General features: G+C 41.7%; 1 protein-coding gene across 3 annotated transcripts in view; it reads left to right on the top strand.

Annotated features, from left to right (window-relative positions):
- Nucleotides 1-25,770, top strand: part of METTL24 (methyltransferase like 24) — a 74,404-nt gene that overhangs the window by 10,685 nt on the left and 37,949 nt on the right. For 2 of the 3 annotated variants that reach the window (XM_067546590.1, XM_067546589.1), the window contains exons 2-3: nt 20,599-20,697; nt 23,710-23,849. In XM_067546590.1, coding sequence (XP_067402691.1) covers nt 20,599-20,697; nt 23,710-23,849 — 239 coding nt within the window. Of the gene's footprint in view, nt 1-20,596; nt 20,698-23,709; nt 23,850-25,770 lie in introns of those variants that run through there. The other variant, XM_067546591.1, reaches the window with a different exon arrangement.

Here is a 25,770-nt window from a genome sequence, read left to right as displayed (position 1 = left end):
TTGTGTACCTACAGACAGTGGAGAGGAGCAAGTGGAGAGGAGCAAGAAGTGATTATTCCCCTCTATTCGGCATTGGTGAGGTCGCATTTAGAATATTGTGTCCAGTTTTGGGCCCCCCACTACAAAAAGGATGTGGACAAGTTGGAGAGAGTGCAGCGGAGGGCAACCAAAATGATTAGGGGGCTGGAGCACAGGACTTATGAGGAGAGGCTGAGGGAACTGGGCTTGTTTAGTCTGCAAAAGAGAAGAGTGCAGCCTTTAACTACCTGAAAGGGGGTTCCAGGGAGGATGGGGCTAGGCTGTTCTCGGTGGTGGCAGATGACAGTACAAGGAGAAACGGTCTCAAGTTGCAGGGTGGGAGGTCTAGGTTGGACATTAGGAAAAAGTTTTTTACTAGGAGGGTGGTGAAGCACTGGAATGGGTTACTAGGGAGGTGGTGGAATCTCCATCCTTAGAGGTTTTTAAGCTGAGGCTTGACAAAGCCCTGGTTGGGATGATATAGCTGAGGTTAGTCCTGCTTTGAGCAGGGGGTTGGACTAGATGACCTCCTGAGGTCCCTTCCAACTCTAATATTCTATGATTCTAAGATTTGTCCTGAAGAAATAATGAACCTTTAACATAAAATGAATGCAGAGTTTGAGAGGTAAGATATTTCCTTTATCCACAAAATGGGTATTGCTTTGGCAATGGCAGGCCAAGCTTCCCTACGCAACTTCACCTCAACCTTGCTTAGAGAGCGATCATGTTTGTGAGTGAGGGGACAGTTCAGCCCTCAAGCTTATTCAGGGCACACTCCAACTCCCACTGAAGTCAAACATCCTCATTGGAAGTTGGATCAACCTCCAGATCCTTGACCTTTTTCTGTTGAGTCTGCCACAAAAAGCTGAAGTTGTGATGTGGACGTGGGGCAACAACTCCTTTTCACAAACACTATCCAACAACCATTGCATGGTAATGACTACCTGTCACTAATGGCCTTGTTTGGATTTCAAGTGTTGAGATATGGGTGAGATAGTATCTCTGTCCCATTACTAATTTTTCAGACCTTGTACAGTCCCTTGCTTATAACTTATTCTGCAAGTTGCTTGGAATTCCATTCATACTGGATAGCCATTCAGCTTTCCACACCAGTATATGGTGAGAGTGAGTCATTTAATCAGCTATCAGTAAAACACTTGAGTAGATACGCTCGATTTTGCATCCACTTATTATAAATACATCATCAAGAATCCTCCCAGTGAGTTGAAATCTAAAGCAAAACCAATGATAAAGTGTAGTAGAACAATTTAAAAAGAAGAAAGTTTGATTTATAATTTCAAGACAGTGTTATAGGTTGTCCTAGAATCTGTAAATCATTCACTCTGACATTATTTATGGTGGTCTCTTTATATAGAATATGATAGGATGACTTGCTGATCTTTTTCTGAGTAAGAGAATTTATTAGAATAATAGAAGCCATGTGTACAAATGAGCTGAAGGCCCTGGGTAACAGATGAATAAAATTTGTAATTTTGAATCCACCCTTATGGCCGTGATTCAATCGTATTTATACTAGAAACAGTTGAAAGGTTTCCAGCTGCATTCAAAGTACCTTATAGCATAATCAGTTGTAGGCTGCATTATCATGCATTCTTAGGCAATAAACCTACTACAGCATACATTGTACTAACAAGAAGCATTTGGATCTTTCACCATACATATGTGCCCCAGGCATATTGTTTTCCCATATTGAGGAATCTCCCTTTAAGAGAGCAGCTGCTCCCCAGGAGCCAGGTAGCATGGTTCCACTGGCAGGAAATGGAGAGGGGAATAGGGACCCTTAGAGCCAATGCAGTAGTACAAGGTCTGTGTATGGATGACTCTCTGTCTCAGGTGGATCCCCTTAGCTGTTTATTACTTTTGATTTCTAGACTCATGCCATAATAAAGGAGTGTCTATCCTGTGTCCTATGTGTTCCTTGATACATTTTATAAAATAGACTACTCCTATCGTCTCCCACGTCAAATAATTAGCACATAACCCAGCAGCTGTTAACCTGCATACAAACTTAGTCTGTCCCACCAGAGTCCCCCCAATTGTTTTTTGAGTGCATTCCAAAGTAGGTGTGTGCATGGCACAGTTGCCAGAATTTTTTCCGCTAGTGCTATCCATCGGATCAGCTCTAGCGCCCTCTGATGCTGTGCACTTGTAGCACTGGTATCAAGGGTCCTGTCGACCCCATTCCCTTTCAGTTCCTTCTTACCACCCATGGCTCCTCTTTGCTCAGGCAGTCCTTCTAGTTGTTTTTCTCTAGTTCTTAGTGTAAATTAGTTATTGTAGTTTGGTAGCTAGGAATTAGTTTTAGTAATTTTAGAAGTTTTTAGCACTTAGGTAGTTTCAGACACCTCTGCCTTCACTTCCCCGGTGTCAGGACATGCATCAGTCACCGGGTTTCAAGCCCTGTGCCTCCTGTGGTAAATCTGTGCCGTTGAGTGATCCACACTCAAGCTGTCTCCAGTGCTTGGGGGAATCTCATAGGAAGAACCGCTGCCAAATTTGCAGGGACTTCAGACCCAGAACCAAAAAGGACTGAACAGCAAGACTGAAGGTTTTCCTCATGGAGGCAGCCTTAAAATCTTCCTAAGACTCAGCACCAAGCACCTCAGCCTCGGTGCAAAGCGCTCCTCCCATGATTCGGGATTCTTGGCACTGATTGTCTTCCTCGGTGCCTAAGTAGAAGCACTTAAACATCAAGAGAAGAGCCGGTCCCCGGTGCCAAAGGTGAAAGGAGACCGAGGAGAGTGAGACACATGTTGGGCTGCTCTTCTCCCCTGTCAACGCAGCATCAGATGCTTGCAGCTCTGGTGCCGCCGCATGCTCCACTGACACAAACACAGCAGCTGCCTCCTAAGGGCAGACAGCATACCAGCCATTTTGTGCTACCGTCGATCTCTGAGGCATTCACAGTGGCTAGGGACCTTCTCACCCTACCAGTACCAGCTTCCCCAGAAGGTCAAGACTCAGCACCACCAGTGCCACAGAGTGGCAGGGAGTTGTCGTCAGGACTTCATTTGGTGCCACTGTCTAGGAGAAAACCCCCGTTGACAGCCTCAAGATCTCCACCTCGGCACTGATTTCCAGTACTGAGGGGTATGGCATCACTCTGGTCTCCTTACCGTAGCTCGTTCTCCTTGTCGGACTCGGAGGTGGGATCTTACTCCTCTTGTCACCATATCCAACTGTGCTGCTCCCTGGGCCATTCCTATTCCACCATGGCCCCAAGTACGGCGGTACTTCTGAATGTTTGGCCACCAGGTCCCTGGGGACCAGCAGTGGCTGTTTTCAAACCCTTGGGGGTTTCTCCCACCACAGGGCATCCCCTTGAGGCGCTTATACTCCATTGTCTTGGAGGCTAAGGCACCTCTGGTGCCACGTCAAGAGACCCCAGATCCAGACTCTGGTATTGAGCATGGCATTGAGACTCAGGAGGAAGCCCTGCAGGCTCCTGTGGACATTGAAGAACTAACTGAGGCTCCTCAGCCCATTATAACCTCCTCATCCTCCTCTCTGGACGAGGCGGTAATGGTACCAAGGGTCTCCCTGCCACAAGATGACCACAAGGCATACCAGAACTTGTTAAGGTGGGTAGCTTTGAACTTGGGGGGTCCAAGCAGAAGTGGTTAAAGAGACAACACACAGTCTTAGACATTTTGTCATTGGTGGGCCCCTCTAGAGTGGCTCTGCCACTTAACAAAGCCATTATGGATCTGGTCAATGTCCTGTGGCAAACCACTGCCTCCCTCACTCCTACAGCAAAGTGTACAGAGTGCAAGTACTTTGTACCATCTAAAGGGTACAAATTTCTTCTCTTGCACACCCCCCCAGAATCCCTGGTTATAGTGGCTGCCAATGAGAGGGGTCACCAGGGACAGGTGGGTGCTGAAATTGGACCTGTTCAGCCAGAAAGCATATTCCAGGGGGGGGCCTACAGCTCCACATAGCGAACTAGCAAGCCTTGCTGGGTTGCTATGACAGCTTAACCTTGTTGTCCCTAGTATCTGATGCATCAGCTTTCGGCTGGGTAGCCTGCTTAGAGTCCCTCAGAATTCAGGGCCTTTGGTCCCAAGAAAAGCTCTTCCTCCACTTTAGTGTCAGGGAGCTCAGAGCGGTTTGTCTAGCCAGCCAGGCATTTTTACCCCACATTATGGGCAAGGCTGTTTCAATTTTCATGGACAATATGACAGCCACTTTCTACATAAACAGACAAGGCAGTACACATTCTTCTCCCCTGTGTCAGGAAGCAATCTGTCTATTGGAGTTCTGAATTGTTCATTCCATCAATGTAGAGGCATCCTACCTCCCAGGAACCAGAGCCAGCTGGCAGATCACCTCAGCAGGCCTTTCTCATCTCCCCACGAGTGGTCTCTCTGACCAGACATCATAAGGGTCATCTTCCAATGGTGGAGGACTCCCCTTATAGACCTATTTGCCACCTGCAATAACAAGAAATGCCATCAGTTCTGCTTCCTGCGAGGTCACAGCCTGGTGTCCCTCACCAACGTGTTCCTGTTGCCATGGACAAAGCACCTGTATTACACATTTTCTCCTATCCTACTGATTCACAAGGTTCTGATGAAAATCAAGCAAGCCCAAGTGCAGGTCATTCTCAGCTGCAGTGTGGCCCAGGCTGTAATGGTTCACCATCCTTTTAGGCGTGTCAGTGGAGGCACCCATGGCTTCTGCTGCACCCAGACCTCAGCGCTTTTCATCTGATGGCTTGGAAGCTCCATGGCTGAATCTGGAGGAGCAAGCTTGCTTAGATCAGGTCTGGGAGATCCTCCTGTGCAGTAGAAAGCCCTCCACCAGGGCCACCTATCTTGCAAAATAGAAGCGGATCTGATGTTCCCGACGGCAAATTCCACCTTTGCAGCCCTCTTTGCAGCTCATTTTGGAGTACCTCCTGCTGCTGAAACAACAGGGTCTAGCCCTCTTTGGTCAAGGTTCACCTAGTGACCATCTCTGTCTTCCATCCCAAGGTTGACAACCGATCTGTTTTTTCACATGAGATGATGATCACTTTTCTCAAAGGTCTGGAGAGGGTGTATCCCCACGTTAGAGATCACATCACCCCCTGAGACCTGAACCTTGTCCTATCAGGACTTAGGGGCCCCTGTTTGAATCATAGAATCATAGAGTTGGAAGGGACCTCAGGAGTCATCTAGTCCAACCCCCTGCTCAAAGCAGGACTAACCTCAGCTAAATAATCCCAGCCAGGGTTTTGTCAAGCCGCAGCTTAAAAACCTCTAAAGATGGAGACTCCACCACCTTCCCAGGTAACCCATTCCAGTGCTTCACCACGCTCCTAGTGAAAAACTTTTTCCTACTATCCAACCTAGACCTCCCTCACTGCAACTTGAGATCGCTGCTCCTTGTTCTGTCATCTGCCACCACTGAGAACAGCCTAGCTCCATCCTCCCTGGAACCCCCTTTCACGTAGTTAAAGGCTGCTATCAAATCCCCCCTCATTCTTCTCTTCTGCAGACTAAACAAGCTTAGTTCCCTCAGCCTCTCCTCATAAGTCTTGTGCTCCAGCCCCCTAATTATTTGTGTTGCCCTCCGCTAGACTCTCTCCAACTTGTCCACATCCTTTTTGTAGTGGGGGGCCCGAACGTGGACACAATACTCTAAATGCAGCCTTACCAATGCCGAAAAGAGGGGAATAATCACTTCCTGTGACCTGCTGGCAATGCTCCTCCTAATGCAGCCCAATATGCTATTACCCTTCTTGACAACCAGGGCACACTGCTGATTCATATCCAGCTTCTTATCCACTGTTACCCCCAAGTCCTTTTCTTCAAAACTGCTGCCTAACTCGTCGGTCCCCAGTCTGTAGCTGTGTATGGGATTCTTCCGTCCTAAGTGCAGGACTCTGCACTTGTTCTTGTTGAACCTCATCAGATTTCTTTTGGCCCAATCCTCCAGTTTGTTTAGGTCCTTCTGTATCCTGTCCCTACCTTCCAGGGTATCTACCACTCCCCCCAGCTTAGTGTCATCCGCAAACCTGCTGAGGGTGCAATCTACCCCATCCTCCAGATCATTAATGAAGATGTTGAACAAAACCGGCCCCAGGACCGACCCCTGGGGCACTCCGCTTGTGACCGGCTGCCAGCTAGACATGGAGCCATTGATCACTACTTGTTGAGCCCTATGCTCTAGCCAGTTCTCTATCCATTTTATAGTCCATTCATCCAACCCATACTTCTTTAACTTGCTGATAAGAATACTGTGAGAGACTGTATCAAAAGCTTTGCTAAACTCAAGGTATATCACGTCCACCGCTTTCCCCACATCCACAGAGCCCGTCACCTCTTCATAGAAAGCAATCAGGTTGGTCAGGCATGACTTTCCCTTGGTTAATTCATGTTGACTGTTCCTGATCACCTTCCTCTCCTCCAAGTGCCTTAAAATGGATTCCTTGAGGACCTGCTCCATGGTTTTTCCAGGGATTGAGGTGAGGTTGCCCAGTCTGTAGTTCCCTGGATCCTCTTTCCTCCCTTTCTTGAAGATGGGCACTATATTTGCTTTTTTCCAGTCATCAGGGACCTCCCCCAATTGCCACGAGCTTCCAAAGATAATAGCCAATGGCTCTGAAATCACATCAGCCAACTCCCTCAGTACCCTCGGGTGCATTGCATCTGGCCCCATGGACTTGTGTATGTCCAATCTTTCTAAATAGTCTTGGACCCGTTCCTTCAGCACTGCAGGATGTTCACCTTCTTCCCATTCTGTGCCGCCCAGTGCAGTAGTCTGGGAGCTGACCTTGTCTGTGAAGACAGAGGCAAAAAAGGCATTGAGTACCTCAGCTTTCTCCACATCCTCTGTCACTAGGTTGCCTCCCCCATTCTGTAAAGGGCCCACACTTTCCCTAATCTTCCTCTTGTTGGTAACATACCTGTTTGAGCCACTAACAATGTGCTTGTTGTTGCATCTTTCCTGGAAAGTGGCCTTCCCAGTGGCCATCACTTCAGCCAGAAGAGTCTTAGAGATTTGGGCCCTCACATTGGAGTCCCCATATATGGTCTTCTTCAAGGACAAAGTCCAGTTATGACCACACCTGTTGCTCCTCCCAAAGGTGGTCTCACAATTCCATTGCAGACAAGCAATTCTTCTGCTGATATTATACCCTAAATCACATGTAACTAGAGAGGAACAGCACCTTCAATCTTTGGATGTTAGGCAGGTCCCATCTTTCTACATACAAAGGACCAGACCATTCTGCAGATCTACTCAGCTGTTCAGAGTGATAGCAGAAAGAATGAAGGGTCTCCCCATCTCTGCACAGAGAATCATAGAATCATAGAATCATAGAATATTAGAGTTGGAAGGGACCTCAGGAGGTCATCTAGTCCAACCCCCTGCTCAAAGCAGGACTAACCTCAGCTATATCATCCCAACCAGGGCTTTGTCAAGCCTCAGCTTAAAAACCTGTAAGGATGGAGATTCCACCACCTCCCTAGGTAACCCATTCCAATGCTTCACCACCCTCCTAGTAAAAAACTTTTTCCTAATGTCCAACCTAGACCTCCCCCCTGCAACTTGAGACCGTTGCTCCTTGTTCTGTCATCTGCCACCACCGAGAACAGCCTAGCCCCATCCTCCCTAGAACCCCCTTTCAGGTAGTTAAAAGCCGCTATCAAATCCCCCCTCACTCTTCTCTTTTGCAGACTAAACAAGCCCAGTTCCCTCAGCCTCTCCTCATAAGTCCTGTGCTCCAGCCCCTAATCATTTTGGTTGCCCTCCGCTGCACTCTCTCCAAATTGTCCACATCTTTTTTGTAGTGGGGGGCCCAAAACTGGACACAGTATTCTAAATGCGGCCTCACCAATGCCGAATAGAGGGGAATAATCACTTCCCGTGACCTGCTGGCAATGCCCCTCCTAATGCAGCCCAATATTCCATTAGCCTTCTTGACAACCAGGGCACACTGCTGACTCATATCCAGCTTTTTATCCACCGTTACCCCCAGGTCCTTTTCTGCAGAATCTCATCTTGAATTACTTCTTGCATCTGGATGTGTTACGAAGTTGTGGGCATCTCACCCCAGCTACTCTGATAGCTCATTCCACAAGGTCTCAAGCATCCTCTGCCGCTTTCCTAAAGCAATTCCCAATTCAGAACATCTGTAGGGCAGCAACTTGGTCATTGATGCACATGTTCGCAATGCACTATGCCATTACCCAGCAGGCTAGAGACGATGCTGGCTTTGGCCATGCAGTCCTGCAGTCAGCCTGACTTTGAATTCCAAAACCACCTCCTGTACAACTGCTTGTGAGTCACCTATGTTAGAATGAATGCATGCAAGCATTCAAAGAAGAGAAAATGGTTACTAACCTTCCTGTAACTGGTGTTCCTCGAGATGTGTTTCCCATGTCCATTCCAAAACCCCACTCAGTCCCTTCTTACTGGAGGTGGTTGGTAAGAAGAAACTGAAAGGGAACAGGGCCAGCAGGGACCTTTATACTGGTGCTATGAGTGTGTGGAACTAGAGGGTGCTGGAGCTGACCTGACGGATACTACTAAGGAAAAAAATTTCGACAACTGTGCTCGGGGCACACGCATGCCTACATTGGAATGGACATGTGCAACACTAACAACAAGTTTAGTAACCATTTTTAACCAGAGGAAACAAATGCTGTCAGGTCATTGCTGCCAGGTCCAGCTCTAGGCTGAGTGAGCAGGGTTGTTGCCTTGGGTGTTGATAGCCAGGTGGTGCTGGACCACTATGCCACTTACCCTTTTTTTTTTTTTCCTTCTCTGCTCTGATTGACAGACTGTCCATTTCTGCTCCTCTGATGAATGGTTGGCCAGCCCTCTTCTCCCCCCTTTTGCATGGCTGCTGGGGGGTAGGGGAGGTGGGTGTAGCACGAAAAACATTTTCTGCTCTGGCAAAATGGCTAGTGCTTCTCCTTCTTACAGCATACTTTGAAGGTTGATAGACAAGAACTGTTTTGGACTGGGGTGCAATGAGTTCCAAATCTGAGGGGCCCTCACTGAGAATACCCTGCTAGGTGGGCCCTTTCTCTTAAATGAGTGACTAGGTCTCGAGCCGTTTAGGGCTTTTAGGTCAAATCCAACATCTTAAATTTTAGCTTGTACTTCCGATCCAAAAGGACTGGTGTCATGTACTCCTGGAAAGATTTGCCCCATAATAAATTAAATGCACCTGTTTCCATTTATTGATAGATTTAAGATGTAGCCCCATGTAGAGGAAATTGCTGTAGTTATTCTGGAGGTGACAAAGGCATGGATGACCTTTAGATCTGGGTTGATCTTGGAGGAATTACAGCTTCAAGGAAATGAAATCCCCTGCCCACTGTGTGGAGAGGTGGGAGGGGAAACCTTAACTGCCCTATGGAGCAGTTCAGGAAAAGCTCTGCAAGGAGTCACTCTTCAGATTTAGGCTCCTTCTAAAAGTTATTTCTACAGTAGCAGATGCTCTCTACTCCTGTTGTCAGTTTTGGAAAGATTCTCTGTTATTCTTATGACAGAGGTCAACAAGGGGAAAATCATGATTCCTTTTGCTGCAAAAACCTCCACAACAAAGTGGGTAGGAGTGGGAAGAAAAAGATTGACTAAACAGAAAGGGATAAAATTCTTAGGGAAATACGTGCTATTTAGAAAAATCTCTGGTGTTAGAACCAATGGAGATTAAAACTATTCAAGATACATAGCAGTACCATAACCTTCCTTTTCCTAAGTTACTAGCCTTTGTGGCTATGGAGAAAAGCTTGAAAATGTGACCAAAATACACTCTAAAGTTTCTCAACCTGGGGGTTTAGAGGGGTCGCAAGTGCAGAGCTGGTATTGGGGGTGGCAAGAAAGGCAATTGCCTGGAGCCACAGGGGCGCCATGACACTAAGTTACATGCCTCAGCCCCGTGGGGGTGGGACTCAGGCTTCAGGGGTACAGTAGTTTGGAAAGGTTAAGAACCACTGCTCTAAACTAAAGGTTCAAAAACAGAAGGCAAATTAAAAACACACAAAATGTTTTTTGTTTAAAACATCCCATGATTTTAAACCCAAACCTCAGGATTTGGGGAAAGGGGAGGATGAGTCGAGAGCAGTTACATTTTTTGTGGGGGAGGAAGGCAAGACTGCAGGGAGTCTGCAGAGGGCCTGCGTTTTCTGTATGCCAGAGGGCACAACTCCAAGGGTGTTCCTTCCATATTGCCAGCAAGAAATTGAGGGTGGGAGCTCATGGATCCACAATTCCATGTATCTACTAACCATTCCACCACTGCGAAGAGACCTATGGGTAGTAGCTGCATGGGCTAAAACAGCTCTATGAACTGAGTGGGCAGGTTCTGTCCTGACTCTTGGGGGCTTCCATTGCATACCATCCAGATAGTCAGGGTGTTCTGAGGAGAGGATTTCCCCTTAATATTTGTACACTGCTTGCAGATCTAAAGCCCCATACAGGTGTTCAATACCATTATTCATGCACAATTATTATTTTAAGACTTGTTTTCAAGTATCCTTAACTTGCTGCATACTATAAGTCTGATCCAAAGCCCTTAGAGGTCAGTGGACAGATTCCCACTGACTTCAGTGGGCTTTGGATCCAGCTCTATATTTGTTGTTCATTAGTAGAGTTCCTGATTTTATGCAAAATTCAATTTACCTGGTTACTTAACTATTTGTTCATTTACCAGTATTTGGTGTGCAGTATGGTTTGAATAGCATGAAATCCACCTAAGGAAATCTCAAATGTTTTTCTGTCAGATGTTGGTTAGACAGTTTAGTATAACATCACAAATTCCCTACCAAAGAATTTCATTTAAAAAACCAAACAAATCAACAGTTAAGGTTTCAGCTTGACATCAATGGCTTTGTTTCTGCTCAGATTTAGCCAGGAGTTTGAAAACGGTGGCCATCCATCAGTGTACCTGCTTTTGTGCTGAGCCCTAAGTGTAGACAAAGACATGAAGGGGTGTGGAATAACTGATCTAATGGTGTTTTGAACTTCAGTTATTTTCTAAGAAAAGGTGCATTCTCATTGATTGATATAACCATTGTTTCCATGCTGGGTAGAGTCATAAATATTCATAATTTGAGAACTGAGCCAATCAGAGCTCAGATACGGTGAAAACTGTAAAATAGAATGAGACAACTTAGGTGGGCTCAGGGGATGATCTTGATAGGATACATGATGGTGCCTCCTGGAGTCAGAGGTCGAGCCCCTACACATTCAGTAGCATAGCTACGGAGTCCCCACAGGATCAAACCCTTAATATAGTACATGACCCACCATATTTATAAAGCTTGACCTCAAAAGTTAGATGTTTCCCCCCTTATTCTTTCTTTATATAGACAAGCAGCCTTTAACTCAAAGTTTTTGATAGAGGCTCATGGATTCAGCATATTTATTTTTTATTTAAATCTTTTAAGAGATCATAATAAGCTTAGGCCTTAACTTATTTTTATTAAATTCAAATTTCATTTTAAACAGGTGTATTTTTAGAACAAAAAACTTACTGTAATTTAAATAACACAATTAGAACTGATTTTATGTCGTTATTTAGTTATTTTGTTTGTTTGTAATATCATTGATTTTTATCCACCCTGTTTTCCAAAGACAGCTGGATATACTTATTTGAAGTCTCAATTTCAAAAGTCTGCGGAAGTTTCCTTACTGCCAAATTCTAGCTTTTTTAGCATCCAAATGGTTTTCAGTGTTTTTAATTGCAGTGGTTTTATTTTCAAGCTCTTCATATTCAGTGTAGTATATTTGTGGCTCTGTATAAGTAATAATAAATTAGCTGCAGTGCTCTACAAACTCATCAAAGACTACAAAATAAAATTAAAAAACTGGCAACTGTACAGGGAACACATGCTTTCTGACCCAGAGGCATAAACACAAACCCTGGATTTTTATTCATTAGCAGCTGTCTTCTTCATTTTTGGAAGGTTTTCTAGATGGCTGTCAAAAATCTTTTGTTTTAAGTTTGTCTTTGAAATATAGACTTTTATTTTAAGCATCTTTGACTTCTAGCATGCTCATTATGTAAAATGCTTGACGGGTTAAAAAACGAAAAATTGAAAGTAATAGTTAGAGACACTGGACTTGAATTTAAATGTTTGTGTGATACACCAGCTTAGTGTATTTGATCATATCTCATCCTAGGGATTAGTTTCAGTGATTATGGATGAAATTCTGGGGTCATTAAATTAGTGGAGTTTACTTTTTGTTAACACACTACTTTCTTGCTTATGGCAGAGGCTTTGGGTGTGGAAAGTCCCAGCTTTGATGAGTGCATCAGTCTGTATGTATGCAGCTGGATTTCATTAAACATTGTCTTTTGGACACTCACTGCTGAGAAGTCAGAAGTGAAGGAAGGGTAGAAAATAAGCACAGACATTAACAAAAAGAAAGTGGAAGTAGACCTCTCATAGTTTGTAATCTTTCAGCAATTATTATGCATGTACAGACCCGCTGTTTTGCTGTGTATTGACCAAGATACGATCTCTTTCAGTTTTAATTTCCATATTGTAGCCTGCAGCTCATCTGATTAGAATTAAACCACTAATTATTTTTTTCAGTTTGATTTATGCCTCCATTTTCAGGAAGTGTTACTTATGTTTTAACAAAATCAATTCACTTACAGTGCAAGACTGCCTGGGGAAGCAAGTGCTTCTTAACTGTTCTTGTGGGTGATGCTCTGAGCTGTATTAATTGGCTCTGGAAGCAGTCATATCCTGCCCTTTCCAAGCAGAAGGAGGTTTGCGGCAATGCAGAACCTTGGAGGTGGTGGCTGCATGGAGAACAAGGAGTAATAGGAGGGAGTTAGATGAATCTTAGAAGTTCTCTCTCAAACAAATCAAGACATATATCTACATAAATCACCTTTGGTTATTAAAATTCTTCTCTTAGACAACACATGTTCAAAACTTCTATTGAAATATACAACAAACTCTTATTGCCAGGGGAATTTTAATCCCTGCATCTCTTTCTGTATGCAAGTTTGAGTATTGCAAATAGACATATTACATAAGAGAACTTGATTGTGTACATATTTTATCACTGGCTGATTTTGGCACAAGGCTTTGTTTTTCAGCCTGAAGTTTCATGATCAAGTTTTATGCTAACACACTATGTTTTTATAACAGTGTAGTCTTCCTGTGGGATGGATTCCGTATGCGGTCTTTTCATTTTACTGCATGAAACTAATACCTCTAAAGAATGAAGCTATTATTCAGGGTTTTGATACAAAGAAGACAGTATGTGTGTGCATACTGCCATCAAAGATTTTAGAAACATCCTGTCTCAGATTATCTCTTAAAAGGCTAGAAATGGGCAAACAGAATTTTCAGTGTTAGGTAAAAATAATTAATTATGGGCCTGACCCAGCAAGCAGAACTCCCTCTTTAATCAATAGGAATGCTATGCTCAGGGTTTGTAGAATTAGGCTGAGGGTTTGTAGAATTGGGCCCCAAGTGTGTTATCCTGGGTTTGACAGTGACCAATGCCTGATGTTTCAGAACACGGCAACACTTTCGCTCTCCCTACTATCCTTCCCACCTTCTGATGATGCACCTAACCAGTTGTGTAATGCTGTACATGGGTAAAAAAAATTGTATGTAAAAAAGCCAAGCCTTGAAAGCAAACAGTTCAGCCATATAAAGATGTGCTACCTATAAAACCAGGCACATTAGAAAGTCTTAGCTATTTAAGTAGTTCACTCAAAGCATATATGGAACTGTAAAAATCAGTCCTATTTGCTTTTGAAACATCTGATTTAAATGAAAGCTCACTGAAGTTGTAGATGTCCCAGCTCTGTAATTTTGCTACTTCTATGTAAGCAGCGTGGTAAGTCTTTACGGATATACCTAATGTGAACTTGTAATAGTGATGATGATTAGTTTGGGGAAAACTAACATGGCACACATTAAATGGATTAAAAGCTGCCTATCTGACAGATCTCAATATGTAAATGGAGAATCATCATTGAATGGGTGGGTTTCTAGTGGGGTCCTGCAGGGATTGGTTCTTGGCCCTGTGCTAGCATTTTTATTAATGACTTGGAAGAAGACATAAAATCATCACTGTTAAAGTTTGCAGATGACCCAAAAATTGGGAGAGTGGTAAATAATGAAGAGGACAGGTAAGTGATACAGAGCGATCTGGATTGGCTGGTAAACTGGGCTCAAGCAAATGTGTTTTAATATGGTAAATGGAAATGTATACATCTAGGCACAAAGAATGTAGGCCATATTTACAAGATGGGGTACAGTATCCTGGGAAGCAGGGACTCTGAAAAAATGTGGGGGTTGTGGTTGCTAATCAGCTGAATATGAGTTCCCAGTGTGACACTGGTCAAAAGGGCCAATGCAATCCTTGGATACATAAACAGTGGGATCTTGAGTAGGACTAGAGAGGTTATTTTACCTCTGGTACTGGTGTGACCCCTGTTGGACTACTGTGTTCAGTTCTAGTGCCCACAATTCAAGAAGGACGTTGATAAATTGGAGAGGGTTCTGATAAGAGCCATGAGAATAATTAAAGAATAGAAAATATGCCTTATAGTGGTAGACTCAAGGAGCTCAATCTGTTTAATGTAACAAAGAGAAGGTTAAGTGATGACTTGGTTACTGTCTGTAGGTACGTACATGGGAACAAATATTTAATAATGGGCTCTTGAATCTCGCAGAGAAAGGTATAATACAATCCAATGGCCGGAAGTTGAAGCTAGACAAATTCAGACTGGAAATAAGATACACATTTTTAACAGGGAGAGTAATTAATCATTGGAACAATTTACCAAGGGTCACGGTGGATTCTCCATCACTGACAATTTTTAAATCAAGACTGGATGTTTTTCTAAAAGATCTGCTATAGGAATTATTTGGGGAAGTTCTATGGCCTGTGTTACAAAGAAGGTCACATGAGATGATCAGAGTGGTCCCTTCTGGCCTTGGAATCTGTGAATTAATTCCAGGAATACTTTGTCAAGGTTGAGATATGTTTATTCTATTCTTCTATTGTATTCTCTTATGTCTTCTATAGACAGCTCCACTTGAGGGATGGGGTGGTGGATTTGTGTTGCTTAATCCATGTATTCTCCTCCTGGAGAATCATTAAGATCATTATAGATCATTAAGTATTATTTATCCTTGTTGAATAATTTTTTTATCTTTTATACCACCTTCCCTCTGTAAAATCCAATTAAACATTAATTGAATCTCACAGTCGTGTCAAGTGAGCACAACACTTTCAGTGGCAGCATGGTGTATGTTATGTGGTAGATACAGTCTCATTAAATTGATAAAACTCAGTAAAACTGCACCTGAATGACTGCTGATTACAAGCAATATCCTTCCAAATCAGACGGAATGAAACTAGAAATATTCTGAATAAATCAGAGGGTGAGGGTGGGGAAATAATTTGTTTCTCTGGCTTACAAATATTTATAGATATTGATGGTATTTCTTAACACACAAGTGCTGCATTCTTCTTAGCTCCTGGCTCAAATGTAAAACGTTTTTATTACTTAGAGGATTAGATATTTTTCTCTCAATTAAGATGCCTCTGCATAAACTGATGGAGTCTTTCATTTCTTTCTTGGAAGCAGTAGACGTTTTGGCAGCAAATGGTGATTTTTGAAAGCTTTTGCTCATAAGCATTGCTGATATTAAGCATTATGTCATGAGAATGCCAAACAAAAAAACAATTTAAAAGTGAAAAAAGTGCTTATTAAGATCAAACACATGGGATCATGGAAAACTTCCTGACTAAGTCCCTTTAAAAATTCAAATACTAAAAACAATGAAAGCAAACATTTTTGAGATGTAGCCAGGAAACAGATCATGAGTATGTCTCATACTAAAGTTAGTTTAGACTAAAATTTTATTGAAAGGTCCTGGATGTGGGCAGTGCTTTACTCTGTTATGTTTAGTTGAGATTGCTTTAAAAAAAAAAAGTTCAGCTCTGAAGGTACATACATACATTAAGCATTGCACATCTGGTTCAAGTTTTGCTCACCTTTTCTATCCTAGGAAAAGCTAATTCCTTGGTGATTTTGACTGCCTGGCAGTTTGAATTACCTCACTGCAACCTGGATTGTTGCTCCATGAAGAGGTCTGTGATTTACAATTTGTGTGTTTAAGGCTATGAAAGTTGCAAACCTCCTAGGTCTGTGGTTTTGCACCTGCCCTTTAGCCTAGTCTTAATATAGCTGACTTAAATTTTCTATTATGGCTTCAGAATGACAAATGATAACGTGTATGCTGCAGATTATTAATAGATTATCAGATGATTATCATAGTTGGCTATTAATGGAGAAAATGTAGAAGTATGTGGTCTCCAGGGGAAAATCATCATGAATTAAATTAGTGTCACATTAGTACCAAGGAGAAGTTGGCCATATGTGTGAAATGTCTGAAACTTCATCCCCCTCCCAGATCTTCAACTGAGCCTTCATGTTATTTCAAATAACCAAGAATAATGTTATAAGACTTTCTTTGTTTTAAGGTTACTCCATCCACTGAATCTCTATAGTGCATCCGGGCTCCCATTGCAGTGAGTCCTATTTAGAAAATATTCTCAGAATAACATTTCTCTTGCTCTACATTACAATTCTTGGATTGCAAGAGTCAACTTAACGGCATATTGGGCTGTATTAATAAGAACATTGCCAGCAGATCAAGGGAAGCAATTATTCCCCTCTATTCGGCACTGGTGAGGCCCATCTGGAGTATTGTATCCAGTTTTGGACTTCTCACTACAGGAAGGATGTGGACAAATTGGAGACAGTCCAGCGGAGAGCAACAGAATTGATAAGTTGTGTGTCCCAGCCCCCTAATGAAGAGAGGCTGAGGAAACTGGGCTTATTTAGTCTACAGAAGAGAAGAGTGAAGGGGGGATTTGATAGCAGTCTTCAACTAGCTGAAGAGAGGTTCCAAAGAGGATGGAGCTAGGCTGTTCTCCATGGTGGCAGATGACAGAACAAGAAGCAATGGTCTATAGTTGCAGTGGGGGTGATCTAGGTTGGATATTAGGAAAACCTTTTTCACTAAGAGGATGGTGAAGTACTGGAATGGGTTATTTAGGGAGGTGGTAGAATCTCCATCTTTAGAGGTTTTTAAGGTGAGGCTTGACAAAGCCCTGGTTGGGATGATTTATTTGGGGTTGGTCCTGCTTTGAGCAGGGGGTTGGACTAGATGACCTCCTGAAGTCCCTTCCAACCCTAATCTTATATGATTCTGTGACTTCACATCAGCCCGCTCAAGTTACAGGTGGTCCACAATGTATGCCTATGCTTCCTTCCACAGATAATGAACAAGGCAGTACACGTGGTGACCGACAAGACTGGTCATTTATGTATGTTCTACATAAATCACCAAGGTGGAGTCTGATCCCATTCCCTATGTACGGAAGCCATGAGTCTGTGGAATGGGTGCATAAATCACAATATAACCATCTCAGCCTCATACCTCCCAGGCTGTCCGAACACTATAGTGAACATACTGATCAGACAGTTCTTTCATGACCACAAATGGGAAACGGACGACACAGTCCTACAGTCAATATTCCAGCAATGAGGATTCCCATCCATAGACCTATTTGCAACAGCAAAAAATCAGAATTGCCCACAATTTTGCTCGAGAACGGGACTGGGATCCTGTTTCTCAGGGGACACCTTTTTCCTCAAATGGGAAGCAACATTACTATACACGTTCCCACCTATATACCTGAAAGTCCATGATCCCACTCCAAAATGGGACTTAAACTTGATACTAAAAGCTCTCATGGGACCCTGTTCGAACCATTGGCTACATGCTCATTAATGCGCCTATCAATGAAAGTAGAGTTCTTGGTTGCTATCAGCAAGACGAGTAGGTGAAATATGAGCTGTCATGGCTCACCCTCCATATACCATATTCTTTAGGGATAAAATCAAACTGAGACCTTACCTTACATTTGTACCAAATGTAACATCATCCTTTCACATAAATCAATTGATCCATCTCCCTACATTTTATCCCAAACCACATGGGAGCTAACAGGAGGCTAGGTGGCATACATAAGATGTCAGAAGAGCAATGACATTCTACCATGAGAGAACTAAGCCTTTCTGTAAATCCTCAAGACTATTAATCCTTACGATGGAAGGACCCAAAGGCTCCACTGTATCCACACAGAGATTCTTCAAATGGATCTCTAGCTGCATCCACTTATGCTATAAAACCACAGTTGGGGATCAGAACCCACTCCACTAGGTCAATGGCTACTTCAGTCGCTTTCCTGAATAATGTGCCACTTACGGACATTTGTAGAACTGCAACCTGGACCTCTGAACTTATATTTATAAAACATTATACAATCATGCAGAGCTCAGGAACTGACAGACTGGTAGGCTTTACAGTGTTAACATCAAACACTCGAACCACTGCAAAGTGCCCCCCATACACAATAGGGCACTACTCTACAGTCACCTGAAGTGGAGCAACCACAGAGGCAGCACTTAAAGAAGAAGAGAAGGTCACTCACCCTGTATAGTAACTCAGGTTCTTTGAAATGTGTGTCCCTGTGGGTGCTCCACTACCCCTCTCCACCGCTCCGCTTCAGAGTTTGCATTAGAGACTCTGTGGTAGAGAAGGAACTGAGGGGGTCAGGTCGTGTGTGTGGTAATTGAGGCGCCAGTGGCACAGTGAGACAAACACTGCACATGTGCAACCTGGATGGACACTGTTGCTAAAAATCTCCAATTGACGGGAGGCACTGACACTTGAAGTGGAGCACCCATAGGTACATACATCTCGAAGAACCTCAGTTATTGCACAGAGTGAGTAACCTTCTTTTTTCCCTCCCTAGCTGTCCACTTAACTTTCTGACATTAGCAGTTTGAACATCACACTTTAAAATCAGAGTATCAATGGTCTGTGACACTAGTGGGTTTCTTGATATTTTGGCTTCTGTGACATGCAGAGTGGGACACATAAGTCTTTGTCTAATAGCAGAAAGTGAAAGGAAGCCAAAAAAAATGTAGAGAGGGAAAATGTAAGGCTACTCTTTGGCTGTTGCTGCAAAAATTTCTAAAATGTTCTTTTCAGCATCTCTTTACAGTTAAAATAAAAAACAAAAAACCAAGAACAAAAATCTCCTTCAGGTCACTTGGGTCATATTTGCTCATAGACTTACGTAGACAGCAAAAATATAAACTTGTAATACCAGTTCAAGGCAAAAACTCCATCTGGTCTGGAGTTCCTGTCTGATAATCTTTGTCTGTGAGCTTTGCCCTTTCTTTCCTCCTTCTGTTTTTGCCCCTCCACTATCTGAGATGAGATGACTTAAACTTTCTTTATAGCCTGTCAATGTTGCTGTGTCAGTCAGCTTGATGGAAGGCCCTTTCTTTTTCCTATGATTTCAGCTCTGTCTGTATTCAGTCTAGTCCAATTAGTTTTTCTTTATTGTTTTGAGACCTTTTAATTGAAACGAGACCATGTTGGGATCACAGACAATTTTTTTGTTTTTTGTTTTGTTTTGTTTGTTTATTCGATGCCAAAACAATGTTATGAAAAGGTCCTGGTTGTCTTCCTGGAAATTCAGTTAATTACAAATGACCGAGGGACGCTAGACACCACCTAACCTATTATAGGACTAATGAACTGTCGCAATCCAAAGAATAATCTTTTTGGTGGGGCTCACTCATAGGGATTTGGTCTTAATTTTAATAAGAGCTCTGTGTATACTTTTATGTGTGTTTGAGGGAAGGAGCTGGATGTTGAAAATTTCTAAAATGACAAAGTGATGTTGTATTTAGGGAAGGTATTGCTGCTGGGAGTGCAGCATCCTGTTGGTATGTAAATATATTTTTGAAAGACCTTTCCTGTCCTACTTTATGTGGGAAGTGTTTGAAAAACTGACAGAATCTCCAAGGTGTTGAGCTGATGGGCCTCTCACAGAGTATAAAAAGCATCCACTGAAACTAGTTCCCTGTGGAGATGAAAATGAGAAGTTACATGGCAACAATACTGCCATTTTTCAGGAAAACAAAGAATTCTGATAATTCTTTTCAGGTTAACATGAAAGAATAAAGGATCTTTTCTAAAAATACAGAATTCCATATTGAATTATAAAGCTTGACTTTAAAAAAAGAAAAGTTACTGATTGCCAAGGTGTATCGTTGATAATTACTGTTTGCAATATAAGTTCCCCATAGTACCAGAAACTGAAATGGTACATTCAATTACATTATATTTTCTAGTGAACTATTGTAGGATTTTTAGCCATTCACATTGATTTTCTACGTATCAGTAACAAATTTTAGAAAACTTTTTTATATTTAAAATTAAATCTCATTTAATTTAGACTCATAGACTTTAAGGTCAGCAGGGACCATTAAGATCATCTAGTCTGAGCTCCTGCACAACACAGGCCACAGAACCTCACCCATCCACTCCTGTAATAGACCCCTAACATATGACTGAGTTACTGAAGTCCTCAAATAATGGTTTAAAGGCTTCAAAGTACAGAGAATCCACCAGCAATATATTGTGCCCCTGTATTTTGTGCTTTTATTGAGAGATGCCATTCCTTTAAGTGTTTTTTCTATATTTACAGACTGTACGATGGCATGTAGACCTGCAGCCTTGGGCAAGTCCAACTGCTTCACTGAATTATGAGGCCTTGAGGTTCCTGAAGTATATCACCACTTCTCAGGTTGGTTTTCGTTTAAAAAAAATTTGCAAAACACAATCAAGATTCTTCAACAACAGTTACAATGACTGCCACTCCCCATCGAGTTGGAGGTTGCATCTTGTTTAGATTATATATTTTGTTTTTGAAACTGTGCAACTTAATAATGATCAACTTAAATATAATGATCAAAAGAGATGCTAGAAAGGGACTCCTTTCCTTTGAACATTTATTTATAAAATCTGTCATTGCTACCTGTGCCTCTTCTCAGAAGTACAATACATCTGAAATTTCAGAAATGGTTCTGGTCCTCTGTCCATCAATCAATCTCTCTCTCTCTCTCAGATACATGGTGGAGGGAAGAGGGTGGTTCCCAAAAGTATTGTGGAAGGTACTGGAGGACCTTTAAATAATCATTTTTAGCCAGGCACATTTTCTTGAAAAATATGTATTCTAGATACTCAGCCAGTTTAGGGGAGGCAGCAGGTCATTATATGTTAAACAGGTTTCCCCAGGAATGTCAATAGAGATATGTCTCTCTGTGGCAAGATATTTTTATGTTCACCCAAAGAATTGGTGAGGGGAGAGAGGTCAATTTTCTGAGGTGCTGAACATCTAGAACTCTAATTGCAATCAAAGGGAGTTGTAGGTGCTCAGCACATCTGAACATCTTTCTAAAGATGTAACTTTGTACAATGACATTTAGATGTGTCTTTCACCTAAGAAAGAAAGGAAAGGGCCACTAGATGGCCATAGTTTAGAACAAGGTGGGTATTTTAATATCCATATCTACCAACAGGTAGTCCCTGAAAACCTTGACTTGCAACTTGTCCATGCTGTGTCTTGCATCTAGGAATAACAAAGAACGTTATCAGATGGGTGTTTGTATCATTCCCATAAGAAATTCTTTCTTTATACAGTGTGTCTGAGGAGGACAGCAAAGAATCTGTCTTTGAATGTATCGAGAAACATAGCACTATCCCTGTCTGTTGGTAATTGTGAGGGTAACACAGTGCCTGCTTCTCTGCAGGCCTATGAGTGCCCTAGCTAAATGTTTAGAAGTGCTTGAATCATTCTTACAGTGACATCTGTGCCCCAAACACTCACTAGGATAAATTGTACTGAGAAAGCTGGAGTGAAGATGATGATTCAAATGAAGACAGTAAGATCTAAATGAACTCAAATTACTTATACTTCTTGTTGTCAAGTAAAGATGCTTAGGCTGAAGCAGGCTTACAGAACGGTGACTTAATAAATAGTGACAGACTCTGCAAGTTGGGTCAAAACCTACAAGAGCATCAATTAGTAAAGAGTTTATAGTTTTTGACATCGCAATCAAGAGGTTTAGTTCCTCGAGTGATGACTGACCCCTGGGGCAGCATAAATGAAATCAAGAAACCCTCATTGCTAATTTGACAGATATTACTGAATTAATAACTGACAGTGATTGCCCTATAAAAGGCTAAAAGAAATTAAACATATTTACAGAATTGGGAATCAGGTCTTGTTTTTCTTGTGGATCGAGCAAATTTCAGTGGAATGAAAGACCAGTGCCACCAAAGGGAGAAGATACCATATCCCTTGGACCCAGCAAGTTGTGGACCTGGGAATACTAAGATTAGATTATCATGAGAACCTTTGTATGTTTCATTCTTATTATTTGTATTAAAGTAACACCTAGTGGCCTCAATCAACATTGGAGCCCATTGTGCTAGGCTCTGTATAAACAGATAGTAAGAGATAGTCCGTATCTGAAGAGCTTACAATCTATTTAGATAAGACAGCAAGGGTGGTGTGGAGAGGGGAAACAGGCCCAGAGAGGTGGAGAGAGTTGCAGAAGGTTACACAACAGGTGAATGGCTGAACTGGGAATGCAACCCGGGGCTCTTGGCTCCTCGCTCCCCATCTAGTATCCTCTCCTCTTGTTCATGCTGCCAAGAGCCATTAAAAGCTTTCGAAATTCTGAGCATTGTAATTGCTTATGAATATCATGACTCAATTAACTGATAGCATTACGAAGTTTATTTATTTTGCTGCGAGTTAATTTCCTGTGGAGTGCATATTTTTTTTTTATATTGTAAAATGAGCACCAATATATTATGTGCTTGTTATTACAATGCCATTTATTCGCTGATTTTTATCTGACTGAATGGAAGGTGGCGGGGGGAGAAGAGAAGTCCAAATTCTTGTTTACAGCTTAGTGAATCTTGGAGATAGCATGAAGAAAAGTTATTTAAGTTTTTGTGAATTTGACATGAATATTATGGGCTAAAGAGGGAAAAAAACCACAGCATGCAGCCCTCCAAATGGTAATTCTCCAGATGATAATATTTTAAAGCTTAAGCCTAATTAAAAATGACTGTTTTGTTTATTTATTATAGAGGATATGGACAGTGACTGCTATAGCTCAGGCTGAATTGTAACTTCCATTCTAGCCCCATTGTTTAGTTTCATCAGTCCCATTCTAGCTCCTTTATTTATTTGTTCTGTTTCATCAGTTCCAGATGTGCTTTCCTAGCATTGGTCGAGACTGGATGAGAGTGAGCTGTCTGAGGTTCTACCTAGACAAAACAGAAGACATCAACTTTATATTTGCCTGTAAATTGCCTAGTACACATAGGCATTGTATAAATGAGATAGTGATCACAGACCTGTAGTTTAGATAATCAAGTGTTATGAGATTTTTTTCTAACGTGATACAAAATACAGAATTCAATCCAAGGTTTGAAAGGAAAAATAAATTAACTTTTATGCTGAGGTGAACTGTGTTCAGGAAAATGGAGTCAATATATAACACTGAAGCTCAGTTATTTGCCTTTAATATTTGTGGTGTTCTTAGGAGGGATTTTTCTGATCCATCACATCCAGCGAAAAAAACAACCAATCTTCATAGCCATGGACCAGATTGTGACTCAGACTATAATTAAAACATTTTCAGTTTTTCCTCCCCTTTATCCTTTCCCCACAAAGTAAACTAAGTAAATTAAATAGATTAGTTTTCTGCAGTTAAAACAAAACCTCATCTGATTTCAACAGATTACATGTGAACATATGAATGTGAACAGCCTGACAGATAACTCTGAAACCATAAAGAAGCCATGGTCAATCTGTCTTGATGACAGGTTCAGTTTAGTTCATCGAATCAAAAGCAAGCAATGCCGTCTCTATTCACTGGGGTAAGTACTCTCTTTGGAGAAAAAGCAAAGCATTTTAGCATGAATGCACTTAAAGGCCCTTTCTTAAAGCAAAGTGTAACAGGATTATCTAACAAAAATGTGGGTTTTATTCAGTTGCCTTTAGTACTTGTTGACAAGTAGTGGTTCCTTATTATAGAATGTGTTCTTAGAAAAAAAACCTTTCTTTCTGTGAGGCCCTTGCTTTTCTTCTCACATATTCAACATGACAATTATGCACATGGTGAAAAGTAATGAATTAGTAGTTTCAGAGTGATGGATCCATTAGAGGAAGATGGAAGTTAATGAGGTGAACTGGAAAGCATAAAGCTTCCTTTTCTGAGCAGGAATTTCTTGCATAATTATCAGTTACTTCAAAGGAATTATTTGTAAAACATCATTCACCCCTCCCCAACCAAAAATCAGATTTTCCAGTGTGAGAAATCATTGCTATGTGCTCAGGAGTGACAGAGCACTTTTGCTGAGGTGATAAATAAAAAACACAATTGTGGCCTTCTTATAAAATGTTTTAACCAGTTTAGTGTTCACAAAATGTTCCATATTAACAGCACTTGAGACTGAAGTTATCAGTTCACCTAGCAGATACTTCACAGACAACAGAACTACAAACTCCACCTGCTACGCCCTTCTCTTCTGGGGATAAATGGGAGATTTTAATCTACAGAGCCCATTCAGTTCTTCCTCTTTTCTGATTACACTGCCACCAATGGTGCTGCTAGGTTTCATTATGAGGACACCCAATAAGAACTGGACTAACAATCAGTTTATTTCACATAGATCACCAAACAACTATCATTTAATAAAACTTTGTCTACACTGTCCTAGGCCACTTTTAAAACAGTGACATAGTGAGAGAATCCATCTCCCATTGCCAATCCCCTGAGCCAACACCATTTATTTCTATGACTTTGGTAGTATGGATTTAATGAGGAAAAAAAAGAACACATTTCCTTCAAGGTTGGAATAACTGAGTAATGTGTTTGTGTTTCAGTGATTATGACAGAGCCTATCGGGGTTGGTCCAAAGCCCATTGAAGTCAAAGGGAGTCTTTCCATTGACTTCAGTAGGCTTTGGATCTGGCCCATATTGAGTTTCAAACACCAGACTCCTGAGGAAATGAGTCTCTGTGACTAAACACAGTTGAGTGAGAGTTTTCTCACTTGGGAAAATTACAGATGAGTTCTGAGTTTTTACCTAGAGAAAGAGCTCCTCCTGCCTACTGTTTGCTTCTTATTTTCTGAAGTATTTACACAGCACATTTCAAATGAACATTATGAAATTTTTATACCAGAACAAAATTTAGGTAAGTCTGAGTTTTTCACAAGTTTTTTTTCCTTCACCATGCAGATTTCTTGCTAGGCTAGCTTCATAAGATCATGCATATTTTTATATATTTGTATAGAGAGAATGCATACACCCAAGCAAAATACATCTCATAAAGCAGTTTGGTTTTTTTTTCCAAAAGAAAGTACTTTGGGTTACAGAGAAGCCGTCTTTAATTCCTTCAGACTCCATTTATAGTCTTTCAGACTCATTACCACTTAATTCTTTTGTCAGACGTCCTTTGATTTATTATAGGAAAAAAAGTAATTTTGTTCTGAGTAAGGCAAAAATCTCCTTTAAATGTTCCTCTCCTCTAATGCATTTTCTCAAGATCACATGAAGAACAGCTGCTTCAAATGAAGAACATCCTCCACGGAGGGGGAGAATGTCACACAAATGCAGAAGTTCAGTTTGAGTGTAAAAGGGACATCCCTGCATTAAATCTGTATTTTTTAAAAAATTGAAGAAAACGTTCTTCATATGTGAGTGTTATGCCAAAAGGAGAGACATGTTGTATGTCAGTGTGAATGAGCAGAGCCTAAAACTTCTGGAGGCCCTTTGATATTAGTTTTAACTGTTT

Source organism: Emydura macquarii, unplaced genomic scaffold (assembly GCF_026122565.2).
Source record: "Emydura macquarii macquarii isolate MOO-44397 ecotype Brisbane River unplaced genomic scaffold, CSIRO-AGI_Emac_v2 contig_1146, whole genome shotgun sequence".
NCBI classification, from domain to species: Eukaryota; Metazoa; Chordata; order Testudines; family Chelidae; genus Emydura; species Emydura macquarii.
The sequence above is the reverse complement of the archived record's forward strand: the minus strand, read 5'-3'. Positions and strand labels throughout refer to the sequence as shown.